At 50.8% G+C, this 15,503-nt stretch overlaps 1 protein-coding gene across 1 annotated transcript in view; it reads left to right on the plus strand.

Annotated features, from left to right (window-relative positions):
• NCAN (neurocan) overlaps positions 1-15,503 on the plus strand; it is a 53,715-nt gene extending 38,212 nt beyond the window's left edge. The window contains exons 8-15 of the mRNA XM_033136863.1: positions 929-2,224; positions 5,997-6,113; positions 8,362-8,475; positions 9,795-9,953; positions 11,076-11,158; positions 11,854-11,998; positions 14,084-14,266; positions 15,313-15,503. Of these exons, the coding sequence (XP_032992754.1) occupies positions 929-2,224; positions 5,997-6,113; positions 8,362-8,475; positions 9,795-9,953; positions 11,076-11,158; positions 11,854-11,998; positions 14,084-14,266; positions 15,313-15,503 (2,288 nt within the window). The remainder of the gene's footprint in view (positions 1-928; positions 2,225-5,996; positions 6,114-8,361; positions 8,476-9,794; positions 9,954-11,075; positions 11,159-11,853; positions 11,999-14,083; positions 14,267-15,312) is intronic.

Below are 15,503 nucleotides of genomic sequence, written 5' to 3' on the forward strand. Positions count from 1 at the left end.
TCCGTAACCGCTTGACCGATTCTGTTCAAATTTGGACACAACGTTCCATGGCCATATGGGCGTGTTTGTACGTGCTTACATTGTACAGATGGCACACCTTCCACAGGTAAAAGCGTGACTTTGTGCAAAAAATATAGCGCCTTCCAGTGGATGTCAAAGACCACGCATCTCAGTTTACCTCCACACCCCCACCCACCCCCACACCCTCCTCCTACGTCACCCCCCCCCCCGCTCCCTGGCGCTGAGTTGAGCAAGGAGCGCAATTTTACCGTGGAGCTCGAACGGAGGAGGCAGCAGCGGGAAGGGCTGCCAGAGACCTGCCACCCTTCCACTTCGCCCGGTTCCTTCTCCTCCTCTGCCCGGTCAGCCCAGCCCGGCTCCTGGCGTGAAGAGCAGGCAGCTCAGGCAGTGGAAGTGCCGCACCAGATCAACGTGAAACCACACGTCAGGATGCACGCTTACAAACACAAGAAACACGTTTCCAACTTTCACACAATAAGCCACAGCAACGCGTGGCCGGGTCAGCTAGTGATTTCATATAAGAAAGATAATTCGATAGGTAGTCCACCAATGGCCTGCATTCTTCTATGAAAATATCATCCTTTTGTCCTCTTATTTTAGCAGTCAGTTTCACCATTTCTGCACAGTCCACCAGTTTTATAAACCATTCTTCCTTAGTTGGAGTCTCTTCGCCTTTCCATTTCTGTGCATGTAAAGTTCTAGCTGCAGTTGTTGCATACATAAAAAGGTTGGTCAGCTTTTTGGGAACCTCTGTCCTATTATCTCCAGTAAAAAGGCTTTGGGTTTTTCGGGAATGGTCAATTTAAAGATCTTTTTCAATTCATTGTATATCATTTCCCAGAAACCCTTAGCTTTCCTCTATCAATGCATAATTTTATCAACTTCTATCCCCTGTCTTTGCTCGCAGGGTTAGCACCGCCTGAGCATCGAGGCCACCCAGAAATGACCTTCTCCCCTGCTTCAGACTTCCTGGAGGACCCCAGTGCTGAAAAAACCACCCAGGGACACGAGGAAGCCTCTGTGCCAGGGAGCCAGGAACGGCCAACTCATAGAGAGCACCCTGATGCTTCCTTGCCAGCCACACCCAATGGGCCGTTGCACCGTCTGGAGGCAGTTGCCACGACAACAGACAATGCTGTGGAAGGCTCTCTCATGGGTACCAGCATCCGGGGAGACTACCCTCAAGGGATCACTCAGCCTGGGGAGAACGAGGAGGTCTTCTCTGGAAGCGGCAATGTCACGCCAACAACTCCGCTGAAGAATGAGTCCCAGGCGGATGAGGCGAGCGGAGAGTCTGATTATGACTTCCGAGAAAGCCATGCCAAGGCCGTGAGTTTTGCGGAGGAGCTCCCTGGCTTGGGGGAAGCTTGGCAACACTTGCCCGGGGTCGTTCCAGAACGATCAGAGAAACAGGAAGGCACAGCAGGAGAAGACCCCACCCTGCAAGAAACCACCCAGCATTCGGAGGTGGCACTGGCTGAGCTGAGAGGAGAAGAAGCCGTAACCCTCTCGGCAGAGGACATCCCCTCCCCGATGGCCGCCAGTGACTACCCGCTAGCGGCACGGCTGATTTCCGGGGAGGCCGATGCTTGGGTGGCGGTGGGTGGCGAGGAAGCCACCACAATGGAAGTCAAAGGGAGAGCGAGCTCAGGGCTGGTGGACGGACCTGCCGTCACCGAGGTCCTGAATCCATCCGAAGCAGAAGACCGCTGGGAGGTCATAACTCCGAGCATGAGTGGTCACTTTGATGATGGTGTGGCAGGCCGATCCACCAGAGAGGAGACCACAGTCCCAGAAGCCGTCAGCTTGGCAGGGAGTAGCTCTGGCCCCCAGCAAGGCAAAGGCACCACTGGAACTCCCAGCCACAGTACAACCCGTGATTTGATCCCTCCTGGGTTCCTTCCGAAAGGATCAGAAGATGGCGAGGACTTGACATCTCGGGGGACGCCTGAGTCTCCCTCGCCTCCCTGGAGCACATCAGAACCTGCGCGCCACAATTTCAACACCTCTGAGCTGCCCATTTATCCCAGCGATGGTGTGATAACTGGGAAAGAGAGCGAGAGCTTCCTCCCCACTGCCCCGGGGCAGATCCTTCCAATGGAGTCCGACGGGGGGAGTGGAGAGGAGAAAGGAGGCGACGTGTCCGCAGCCAAGGAGGTGGAGGGCCTGGTGTGGATCGGGGAGGCCAATGCCACCGCGCTCGGTGAGTTTCTTGCTACCCAGAGAGCATTTGGGCAGGTGGAGGGAGGCGCTTTGGCTTTTCAATGCTGGTAAGCCTGGCAAATATCACAGAATCATAGCGATGGGAGGGGTCACGAGGGTCATCTAGTCCAACCCCCTGCAAAACCCCATAGCAGTTCACATACAGGAGAGTAGTGTGCAGTAGTGGTTAGAGCCGGGGGAGACCAGGGTTCAAGTCTCTGCTCAGCCAAGAAGCCCACTGAGTGACCCCGAGAGCCAGTTGCTGCTGCTCTGCCAAACCTACCTCACAGGGCTGTTGTGAGGACACGATGGAGAGGAGGGAGAACATACCCTCCAGCATTTCTCCATTGAAAATACAGTGGAACCCCGGGTTACACACGCGATCCATTCCGGGTCGCCGTGCGTAACGCGGGCGTGCGTAACTCGAACGCAAGTAAAAAAAAAAAAAAAAACACCTGAAAAACCGGAAGTCAAGTGCTTCTGCACATGTGCGAAGTGCGCAGAAGCGTTCTGCGCATCCGGCGGTCCCATATGCTCCGGAAAACACTTCCAGGGTGCGGGAGTGCGTATCCCGAACGTACGCAACACGGAGCGTACGCAACATGAGGTATGGCTGTAGAGACATTCTATTCCATAACAATAATAGCAATGATTTTCTTATTTATATCGTGTCCAGCCTGCTGGGTTGCCCCAGCCACTCTGGGCAGCTTCCAACGTATATAAAAACATAATAAAACATTAAACATTTAAAAACTTCCCTATGCACGGCTGCCTTCAGGTGTCCCCTAGAGGTTGTCTAGTTACTCATCTCCTTGGCTCGGGGGTCACATAACACCAGACCCTCCAACATTCCTCTGATGAAAACAGGGACTTCCTAAGGAAAAGCAGGACATTTTCAAATCAGAAACAGGGATGGCTTCTGTAAGTCCAGGACTGTCCCTGGGAAATAGAGGCACTTGGAACCACCTTTGATTTCTTTATTTCCTTCCTTCCTGCCTGCCACCCCAAGCTCTCCACACCCCTTAGGGAAGCTTCCAATCCAATCTCCATCATCCGCCTTCGCTCATCAGAATAGTCAGCGTGGAAGAGTCCCGGGGAGAAAGACTTTGCCTCCACAGCCTTTGAAGTCTTTCGCGAAGGAATGGGGAAAGCAAATAGACTTTTGGAGGGGTGGGGGAAGAACGCAGAGGCAGGAATTTAAAAACCAACCGAGTTAATATTAAACAGTGCTCCCGGGGCTACAAATGGACGTGGAAAAAATAATATCTCCAGCGAAAATAATATCCTCGGCACACTGGCACACCCAGACGCACAAAGTGGAACAGGCCTCCTGCATGTTCGGTAACAGCAAAGGAGAATTATTAATGTGAGAACATGAGGGGAGCCCTACTGGATCGCAGACCCTCCAAGTGCCCCTATTTCCCAGGGACAGTCCCGGATTTACAGAAGCTGTCCTGCTTTCTGATCCCGGAGGGGCCTGTTTTTCCTTACGACATCCTTAAATCCACGGGGAAAATGTTGGAAGGCATAGAATACAATTTCCCCAATTTTCATCGGAAAAATGTTGGAAAGTATGGATCAGGCCAATGGCCCTTCCAGTCCAGCATCCTGTCCTCACATTGGGCAGTCCCCACAGGGAATCCCCAAGCGAGACCTGAGCACAAGAGCACACAGCCTGTGATTCAGAACAATGAGGGCTGGAATATAGATTTATTCTTGAAGGAAATGGCTGTAGCTGAGTGGCAGCGCCCCCCCCCCCCTGCTGCATTAATCGCATAAGAACAGAAGAATGAGCTAAACCCTTCCCAATACAGGGCTGCCTTTGGACATATGCTAAAGGTTATGCGGTTATTTATTTCCTTGACATCCGATGGGAGAGGGCGTTCTATAGGGAGGGCGCCACCACCGAGAAGGCCCCGCTGCCTGGTTCCCGGTAGCTTCACTTCTTGCAATGAGGGAACCACAAGAAGACCCACGGAGCTGGACCTCCATGTCTGGTGTCAAAAGGGTGTGATTAACTTGGCAGGGAAATAGGGAAATGTTAATATCTTTTGTTTCACTTGATGGGTTTTTGGTGGAGGGCAAGAGGAGACATGGGGGCAGGGTCCAGGATGCTCAGATCACTGCTAACAGACCCTCCCAATTTGTGGTGTATGTATGATGTATGGAGGGGTGGTCTTGAGCCGGAGGGGGGCAATTTCAAAAGCCTATATAGGAGCTTGCGCACCTTTGTTCGAGGTCTTTTGCTTGCAAAACACCCTGCTGCAGCAGTTTCTAATAAACAATGCCTTGCTTTGGGAGATTCAGGATCGTCTCTGTTTCTTGCATTGTGCATCTGACAGGGAGGGGGCCCTGCTAAGGCTCTCTCTCCGGGTTCGAACCTATTTTTTATAACACTGGGCAGGGCGATGGGGGTGAAGACGCTCCTTCAGGTCTACGGGGCCGAGGCTGTTGAAGGCTTGTTAAAGGTCAGCAGCACCAACACTTTCGATTGTGCCCGGAAACATCCTGGGAGCCTGGAGGGAATGCGCTTCTCAGGCGTAAAAAGGTGTCCCCCCCTCACCCCTACTGTGGGCTATCTGAGAATCGATGGGCTGACTCTGCTGAAGGCATCTTCTTAAGATAAGAGAGCGGCTCCTGCGCCAATGGCTTTTTAATGGTTATTTCTTGTGCTGGAATGTGCAGAGAGGGAGCCTTGTCCTCTCCAGCTGTTTAAGTGCCACTCTGAAGATGAAAGGTGCCTTCAACACGGCAGCCTTCGCTTCACCTCCGATTCCTGCCAACTGCACAAACATGCACACAGGTCCTTCTCTCTGGCTTTGGGGGGGGGGGGGAGAGAAAAGAGGATTGCTGACCTGTTTCCCTGGAGACCAGTTTGAAAGAGGGGCCTCGCTAATTGTAGGAGGGAGGGGATACCCGTCTTTGGGCCCCCGCCCCCAACACAAGGGGAAATGCAGGGGGACTGTCAGTCGGCTTCCAGGATCCCTGATTTATTGGCTGAGTCCCTTTATCTCCACCAGGTTGCCAAGGCAAGCGACGAGCGTGGAAACCATTAAATGGGGATTAAATGGCGCAAGCTGCCTCGTTAGAACGGGTCATTATGACCGGCTGATTTACAGACCTAAGAAGAGTCTGCTAAATCAGGCCAATGGCACACCCTCCAACGTGTCTCCAATGAAAAGAAGGATGTCAATAATAATAATAATAATAATAATAATAATAATAATAATAATATACCCTGCCCATGTGGCTGGGTTGCCCCAGCCACTCTGCGCAGTTTCCAATATATATAAAAACGTAAAAAAGCAAACATTGAGAACTTCTCTATCCAGGGCTGCTTTCAGATGTCTTCTAAAGGTTGTTTAGTTAACTCATCTCCTTGGCTCTGGGGTCACATAACTCCACACCTTCCAACACTTCTCAGGTGGAAATAGGGACGTCCCTGGAAAATAGGGACACTGGGAGGGTCTGCCTTTGCTATGATCCTACTGGGAAATTCCAGTCTCCTTAAGCTTTGCTTGAAAAGACAATGCCTGATGTGTGGAATCTCAGCGTTTAGAGTAATAACATGCAGCCTTCTCTCTTCGCCCTGCTTGGCGACTAGCAGAAGCCGAGTGGATTATGCAAAGCGAGATTGTGCAGAGATGTTTCTCCTTTTGCATCCTGATTTTACAGAGGCGCAGAATTTGGGATTGTCTGATCTTACTGCTTTCCTCCCTGTCTCCTCTTCCTCCTCCTCCTCCCCCCTTGCCCCCCCCCTGCTCTCCTTGCAGCTGAAACTGACCCCTGCGACAACGACCCCTGTTTACATGGGGGCACCTGCCAGTCCAGCGGAAACCTCTCCACCTGCAGCTGCCCCCGGGGCTTCACGGGAGAGAACTGCGAAATAGGTGAAGGGGCGCTAGGGGAGGGAGGATCTAGAATCATAGAAGAGTTGGAAGGGACCATGAGGGTCATCCAGTCCAGCCCCCGAAATGCATGAATCTTTTGCCCAATGTGAGACTCAAACCCAAAATCTGCTCACATTTAGCCCCCTTGTGTGTTTTCGTGTGTTTGTGTGTGTGCTTGTCACCTCCCTCTAATAGCAAACTCGGGTGCTGCGGGCTGACAGCTTTCTAACCACTGGAGGAAAGACCCATCTCTCTCAGAAAATGGATTAAAGAGGGCTGTTCAGTAGGGGTAGTGGGTACAAATGAAATCACAGATTTGCAGAGTTGGAAGCAGGGCCAGATTTAGGCCCTAAGCTACTGAAGGTAATGGGGCCCCGCTATATGTCCAGCTGTCCTTTGTCAACAACAAATCGTCACTTTTTGTGTTGAATATATGCTATATGGTAATTTATGGACCTAATAGTTATCTAAAGCCATTTGCACATAACAAATAGGAGCCTACACAACACAAAACACTGTTGCTGTATGTAGGTTTTATTTTATTTGTTTTTTATCTTATGTTTTAGAAATGTACATTCAGGTTTTCCCCCCTTTAAATTTTATGGGGGCTTCCAAGAGAGTGGGGCCCTAAGCTGTAGCTTGTTTAGCTTATATGTAAATCCGGCACTGGCTGAAGGGACCTCAAGAGTCATCTAGTCCAACCCCCTCCAATGCAGGAATCTCAGCTAAGGCATCCATGACAGATGGCCATCCAACCTCTGCTTAAAAACCTCCTGAGGAATACCTTTCCTCGAACGGCTCTTACTGTCAGAAAGTTTTTCCTGATGTTTAGCTAGATAGGATCTCCTTTCTTGTAACTTGAAGTCATGGGTTCGAGTCCTACCCTCTGGAGCAGGAGAAAAAACCAACTTGCACCATCTTCCAGGTGACACCCAGCTGACGCTGCTAAATTTCGGTGGGTCCACTCTGAGGAAGGGTGTCCCTTCGGAGGGAAAAGGCGTCAGGGTGAAAGATTCCTGTATAGCGGGGGGTTGGGCCAGATGACCCTGGTGGCCCCTTCCAACAATTCTGTGAGTCCATGATTTTGAAAATTCAGGACAGATAGAAGAAAAGGCCTTTGGTTGGCCACTGCGAGAAGAGGCTGCTGGACCAGATGGGCCCATTGGCCTGATCCTGCAGGCTCTCCTGATGTTCTCATTAAGTGCCGTGTGAGGCCGTGAACAGAAGAAAGGAGGAGGAGGCGGCGGCTGTGCATCTGAAGGGCAGCTTTGAGCTCGGCTCCTGACGGAGGCTCAGAGCCCATCTGGGCTTTGACAGGAGGCAGCCAGCTGCATCCAAAGAGGAAAATTAAGGCTGTCACAATCCCGCTTTTCGGATGCACCAGCACACCCAGGGCCACCCACGCACACGCAAAAGCTCACACACTTCATACCAGACAGGGGCAGGAGATCGGCCTCTTTCCAGGGCTAAAGGGAACCCAGTCCATGGAGGTGGCAACCGCAGGAGGGTAGCCTGGGAGAAGCCTCAAGGGCCAGATAGAGAGGTGTGGAGGGCCACACACACACACACACAACTGCCAGGCTGCTGTGGCTCACAGGATCTATGGCTTAGCAGTCAGCAGAGCATGAGACTCTGAATCTCAGGGTTGTGGGTTCGAGCCCCAGTTGGTCAAAAGATTCCTGCCTTGCAGGGGTTTGGACTCTATGACCCTCGTGGACCCTCTACAATTCTATGATTCTATGCTAAGAAGATGGGAAGTGACCTCTCCTTCCCCGAGACCAGTGGGATCTGTTAGAGTCTTAGAATCATAGAATTGTAGAGTTGGAAGGGACCCCCAAAGGTCATCTAGGCCATCCCCCTGCAATGCAGGAATCTAAACTGAAGCATCCATGACAGATGGCCATCTGTTGCCCATCTGTATGATCTCAGGCTGGCTGGACCAATGGTCAGAGTCAAAAGGCAGCTTCAGGGTGGCCCTCACAGCCTCGCCGAGTGGCCCCCACAGGATTCCCATCAGGCTGTACCCCCTCTCGCTCGGTAGAAGGCAGCTCCCTGCGTTGCTGTTCAAAATCACAATAATGAGGACTAGGACCTTAGCTTTATTTTTAAAGTTGCATGTAGACCAGAGGGGGGACCCACAAACGCATGGCCACTGGGGCTCTGTGTGGGCCTCACCCCTTCTCTGAAGGCCATGCCCCTCACCAGCCCCCCTCCAATATTGGTCTCCTCTTTCCTCCTCCCCATACAGATATTGACGACTGCCTGTCCAGCCCCTGCCAGAACGGAGGGACCTGCATTGATGAGATCAATTCCTTCGTCTGCCTTTGCCTGCCCAGCTACGGAGGCAGCCTCTGCGACCGAGGTGAGAGCGGGGCGCCCCTTCCCTCTGCCCCAGCGTTTCTTTGAAGAAAACTGAGCCTAGGGCTTGCTGATCAGAAGGTCGGCGGTTCAAATCCCTGCAATGGGGTGAGCTCCCGTTGCTTGGTCTCAGCTCCTGCCCACCTAGCAGTTCGAAAGCACGTCAATGTGCACATCGACATCGGTCACCTTGAGCCAATTGCAACCTACCTTGCAGGGTTGTTGTTCAGGAAAATACTGGAAACTGTGATCAGACAATAAATCCTGTTGAATTTAATGGTACTTAGTTATGAGTAAAAATACTTAGGATCGCAGTGTAAGGCTGCCCAGTCTTGACACAGTTACCTGGGAGTAACCTCTATTGAATACAGTGGGACTTACTTCTGAGTAGACAGTGCAATAAAGGAATCGACACTACCCGCATTTCCTAAGAAATGGCTGGCTGCGGAAGCATTGCAATTAAAGTGGATTGGTGACATTTTCCTTCAAAATTATAGGAAGGGCTTCGCATGCCAGCTTCACTCTTCACTTCATTTGGTGCAGAAGTTTTGTTTTCAGGATAAACACATGGCCCCCAGCCCTTCTCTCCAGGCCAGAGGTCATCAATGTGCAGCCCATGGGCCAGATGCGGCCCACGAAGACCGTTTTACCGGCCCATGAGCTGCTCCTGAACCGAGCTGCCCGCTTGGCGAGTCCCCCGCCCACTGCGCTAAACCGGCACAGGGACTCGTCGAGCGGCGCCAGAAATCATGTATGCGCATGCGCAGATACAGGAAATCGCGCCTGCGCATGTCCAGACGCCAAAAATCACTTCTGTGCAGGCATGTGCAGAAGCAATCTCTGGTGCCGCAGACATGCACAGATGCGATTTTCGGCGTCGCGCTGCACCAGTCCGGCCCACGGATAATATCTGTGGGAGTGATCCGGCCCATGGCCAGTAAACCTTGCTGACCCCTGCTCCAGACCATACTTCCTGGCCACAGGCCACACCCCTTCTCCCTAAGCCATGCCCCCTCACCTGCCCTGCTTCTCACCTTCCTTGAGCATCAGAAGCCAGCCTATGGTATAAGAAGGTGGAATTGACATTTGTTGCAAATGTCAAATTTAATTAATAATAATACAGATTTGATGATGATGATGATGAAGATGATGATGATGAAGAAGAAGAAGCCCCCCCCCCACGTTCCCTCCTCCACAGGGTGTAGCATTCCCAATTGCCATACAGTTGCTAATCGCCCACAGGCCGCCCGCGCTTCGCCTTAGACGAGTGTCAACTCCCAGGGCTCCTCTGCCGATTCTCACTCTCGTATCTCTCCCGCTCAGACACGGAGGGCTGTGACCACAACTGGAACAAGTTCCAGGGCCACTGCTACCGCTACTTCGCCCACCGACGCTCCTGGGAGGACGCAGAGAGGGATTGCCGCCACCGGTCGGGTCACCTGACCAGCATCCATTCATGGGAGGAGCACAACTTCATCAATAGTAGGTTGGCCGTCCAGGGGGCGGGGGCGGGAGAGAAGAAGGTGCCCCACGGCTGGCGGCCAGGGGGGAGAATCCCAAGTAAGAGCCTGCTTTAATTATTTTCAAAAGAATGTATAAATCGCTTAATCAAGTACTAGCCGTTTTATTACGGTCAGTGACCAGTATCAAAGCAAAGGACATCAATTGCAGAAAAGCACACGGGGACCATGTTTCTAGCAATGCTCAGAGGAGCTCATTGTCTATACAAAAATTCTTTAGATCGAAAAGAGACTGTTCTACACCAGCACCACTGAAATTATTTGAAGCAAAGTCTATAGCCCCTCTTATATGGTGCCCAGCAAGGATTCTTTCCTAATTTGACTTCCTTAGAGCACATAGAATCTAAATTTCTAAAATCGCTTAATCAATTTACTTTCTTTATGGATCAATCAACGATCAATCAATCTCCAAGCAGTGTACCAATGGGAATCTCACAGGCAGGGCATGTGAGGAAACAGACCTGCTCTGCTGTGTTGCTCTCTAGCAAATATCACGACAGAATCGTAGAGCTGGATCCCAAGGCAGAGCACTGAACTGTTGAGGTTTCCCCTGCATTGTGATTTTTTTATTTTTAGTACTGATTTTTTATTTTTAGTACTGTTTTTATTTATTTTCATGGTGCAGAAGATAAGCTTTGAGTAAACAATGGTTACAACAGTAAGCAACAAGTAGCTTTTCGCATTGCACGCACTTCATGATTCATGATATATTGCCAGCTCAAAAATTATGGAACTGGTGTCACGATATGGACTTCAAGCCTGTTTGGGGTGATAAATCGATACATCACCCGGCCCTCGCAGTTGCCTAGACCTCGTTGCTGGATGCAAAGGGGCACCATGGCAGTTCAAGCTTCAGGACCCCCAGAATGTAGGTCTGCCACTGGTCGTCAGCCAGATGCATCCCAGTGGGGACCCCCCCACACACACACACTCTGAATAGAGCCTGAGCACCACAGCAGCCTTTCCCAGTCTGTGGCACTTTGGAGACTGACTCCCCACAAGAGCAGGTGTGGAAAGTAGCCGTCACAGTTAGCAGCCGTGATCTCCTTCTCCTCTGTCCACTCACTCCTTGTTTCCCACGCAGGCTTTGGACAGGAGAACACATGGATTGGCTTGAATGACCGCATTGTGGAGCAGGATTTCCAGTGGACGGACAACACCGGACTGGTGAGCACAGCGGGTGGGTGGAAAGGTCAGGGGAGGGGGGCCGGCTGTCCCTGAGCGCAATACTGAGCTGGACGGACTGGTTAAAGACAACTATTTAAAACCTTTGAAAATAAAATTAAATCAACCATAAGCTTTTTTTTTAAGGATTAAAACACACGTCAACATTGCTATGCAAACATGTTTTTAGCAGTTACTTCATCAGTGTGTATCTGAAGTGTGTATCATATGTGCATGCACATGAAAGCTCATACCAAGAACAAACTTAGTTGGTCTCTAAGGTGCTACTGGAAAGAATTTTTTTTTAATTATGTTTTTAGCAGCTGCTGAAAAGGGTACAGCAAAGGTGGCTGCCTGGTGTCAATAGGCAGGGAGTTCCAAAGTTACATTACATTATTATTATTCAAAAACAAAACAAACATTTCTCTTTCATTTTTTTTTAATCTCTCACTCTTTTGTCCTTTCCTTGTTAAATTTGCAAATGGCACTTCAGATTTTACAAAGAGAGAGAGAAGCTGAGCAAAAATGAAAGAGAGAGATTTGCTCCTACCTGTTGGTGACGGCGACACCCACCCCGAGTGCCTCTTTGTACTCTACAATTAGAGAATCGCAGAATTGGATGGGACCTAAAGGGTCCTCTAGCCCAACCCCCTGTTCTGTCTGCTTCTAACTCCTTGTCGCCCTCTGCTGTTGACTAGCAATACGAGAACTGGCGCCAGAACCAGCCGGACAACTTTTTCGCTGGCGGTGAGGACTGCGTGGTGCTGGTGTCCCACGAGACCGGGAAGTGGAATGACGTCCCTTGCAATTACAACCTGCCCTACGTCTGCAAAAAGGATACAGGTAAACTTGCTCCTCTTTCCCTGATTGGCCATTGGCGTGTGGATAGGCCCCGCCCCATTCTCTTATTAGGTAAGGGAAGGCAGAGTTCCCCTACTCCTTTAACGCCCACAGCAACCCTGCGAGGTAGGCTACGCCAGTGTTTCCCAAACTTGGGTCTCCGGCTGTTTTTGGACTACAATACCCATCATCCCTGACCCACTAGGATGATGGGCATTGTAGTCCAAAAACAGCCAGGGACCCAAGTTTGGGAAACACTGGTTAGGTTGAGAGGCAAAGAATGGCACATGTGAGCTTCATGGCCGAAAGGAAGTCGGGATTTGAACTCTGGTCTCTTCCAACTCCTAGTCTGGCACTCTAACCACTATGCAACACTGCCCCTCTAGGATTGCTTCTGCCTGGGCCCCGTCTGTTATTGGCTCTTTGTCCTGCCTGTCATGTCTCTGGCTCCATCCCACTCCAACCTCCACCCCAGCAGGCAGCGTTGCTCAGTGGTCAGGAATGAGGATATGAGAGTATTAGAAGCATAGAATCATTGAATTGTGGAGTTGGAAGGGAACCTGAGGGTCATCTAGTCCAACCTCCTGCAATGCAGGAATATGCAGCTGTCCTGCATGGGGATCGAACCGGCAACCTTGGCGTTATCAGCACAGTGCTCTAACCAGCTGAGCAATCCCTGTTGTACAACCCATCACCTTTTCAATCTTGGGACTATTTGCTGCAGTTGGTTTTTTTTGAAATGCACAGAAAGAATTAAAGCCAAGTTTCACAGAATCAAGCCCCCTGGGATCTTAATTTGCCTGCTTCCCGACCCACAGAAGCCATCAGCGGTGAAACATTTCCCTCTCCAAGCCCTCTCCCCGGACAACCTCAATTTCCTCTTTATTAATGTGTTCGGAAATGAAGCTGTTAGGTCTGTTGAAGCCCAGGCCCACCCCATTCCTTATCTGAGAAATTGCATTAACCACAAGCTGTTCACCCGAGAAATGCAGGCTTCCGATTCTGTGGGGTGTTGGTGGGTGAGAGCTGGCAATTTCATTTCATTTGTATGATGTATCTTAGCGCGTTAATAGTCATTATAGGCTCTCCACAGATATGTTTGTGATATTGGTAGGATAAATTTGCTATCTACGTATGTGTGGCTTTAAAATAAGTCATATATATCCACAATAAATATATATCAGTAATATATCCAATAAAGTAATACGTATTCAATAATCTGTTAGAATATAGTAGCACAATAAAATTAACTGTCAGAATATCAGCAAGTAATAATTGGACAGAAATTCACTCTCAACAGTTGCAGTAAATCATTATTAGTGCATCTGTTCCTGGCAAAACATCGCCAAGGTCTAATCCACAGGCCAGAGGGCTGTCCCCCCCCCCCCCCAACACGCTGTGTGCCAGTGTCCCAAAAGGAGCATCTCCACCCCCGTCATTCATCCTGGCCTTCTCGGTGGTATCTCCCTCCCTGTGGAATGTCCTCCGATCAGATGTCAAGGAGATCTTTATCTCATTGACACCTGAGTTTTAGAAGACATTTATATTTTGCTGGAAACTGCCCAGAGTGACTGAGGCAACTCAGTCGGATGGGCAGCATTTTATTATTAATTATTAGTATTAGCATTAGTATTTACTTTGCAATAAAAATTCTAAAATTAAAAAATTGTTGTTGATGTTGTTTGTTAGGTTAGGCTGAGAGGCAGCAACCAGCCCCCAGGGTCACCTAGCGTGAGCTTCAAGACTGAGCAGGGATTCAAACCCTCGTCCCTCCCTGGTCCTGGCTCAACACTTTAACCACTAGACCACACTTCCTCTCAAAAGAGGGCTGGTGTCTTTTATACCTGCTGATGGGTTCCTGGAGGCCTGTGATTGGACAAACAGACCTTTGGCCTCATCCTGCAGGACTCTTCTTAAGTTCCTAACAAAGCAACCACAGGAACATTTCCTCTTTCAATTATTGTTGTTTCTTCAGTTTGTAAGCCGCCTTGTGCCTAGTAATGTGGGAAGGCAGCGTACAAGTTAGAAGTGAAAGGAAGGGGGGATTTCTCACGGCCTCCTCCGCCCTTTTGCACTCTCCCCTCCCAGTGCTGTGTGGTCCTCCCCCCACGGTGGAGAACGCATTCCCCATCGGCAAGAAGAGAGAGAAGTACAGCGTGCACGCGACCGTCCGCTACCAGTGCGAGGAAGGCTTCCTGCAGAGGCATGTGCCCACCATCAAATGCCACGTCAACGGCACGTGGGACAGGCCCAGAATCATTTGCACAAAACGTGAGTCCCCAGGGAGACGGCTCCAGTGGGGCCATTGCGCATCTGACCTGAGGCTGTGCGTTAAGCATGGCTTTCTACCGCCTTTTGTTTGTTTGAGGGTCTCCATCACCACCACCAAAAGATTCTGGGACTCGCGGAATTGTAGAGTTGGAAGGGACCCTGAGGGTCATCCAGTCCAGCCCCCTGCAATGCAGGAACCAGGGTTGGTATGAACCTCAGGGTTTGTGGCACAAAATGGCGCAAAACAAGCTCAAAACTTTGGCACTGGCTTGGAGGGGATCCCAAGTTTCAGGGTTTGTAAAGGTAAAGGTAAAGGGACCCCTGACCATCAGGTCCAGTCGTGTCCGACTCTGGGGTTGCGGCATTCATCTCGCTCTATAGGCTGAGGGAGCCGGCATTTGTCCGCAGACAGCTTCCGGGTCATGTGGCCAGCATGACAAAGCTGCTTCTGGCGAACCAGAGCAGCGCACGGAAACGCTGTTTACCTTCCCGCTGGAGCGGTCCCTATTTATCTACTTGCACTTTGACATTCTTTCGAACTGCTAGGTGGGCAGGAGCTGGGACCGAGCAACGGGAGCTCACCCCGTGGCAGGGATTCGAACCGCCGACCTTCTGATCGGCAAGCCCTAGGCTCTCTGGTTTAACCCACAGCGCCACCTGGGTCCCTTCCAACTCTACAATTCTACGAGTCCCAGAATCTTTGTAGTTACCGGTAATAAAGCTCTTGGGTTTTGCCCAAGCTTGACTTGAGTTGCTCAGAAGATACTCTGCTCATTACTTCTCCCCCTCCAGAAAGCCCCAGCAGGACGGAAGGGTGAGAGAGGGAGCTGTTTGGCCTCTGTTTCAGTCAGCAGCAGGACAGAAGGAAGGAGAGAAAGCATGTTGGCACCTTCCTTTACTTTGCAGGAAGGAGAGAAACTTGGATGGATCAGGGTTGGCTGGGGGAATGGGGGGGCAGGAAGGATTTGCATTAGGAGTGCAACCTAGCAAAGCTTTGCAACTAAATCTTTCTCGCCCCCCCCCCCTGCCCTTGGTCTTCCAGCCAGACGGTCCCATCGAATCCGCCGCCACCATCGCCGCCACCACAAACACCACCAGCACAAATCCCGCAAGGACCGCAGGAAACACTCGAAGCAGCACCCAAAGCTGGACTGGACGGAGGAAGACGGGAACTACTTTTAATGACGGGCCTGGGAAAGAAAGCACAAGCTCCCAATTCCGCTCCCCCCCCCCTTGA

Source organism: Lacerta agilis, chromosome 18 (genome assembly GCF_009819535.1).
Source record: "Lacerta agilis isolate rLacAgi1 chromosome 18, rLacAgi1.pri, whole genome shotgun sequence".
Classification (NCBI taxonomy): domain Eukaryota; kingdom Metazoa; phylum Chordata; class Lepidosauria; order Squamata; family Lacertidae; genus Lacerta; species Lacerta agilis.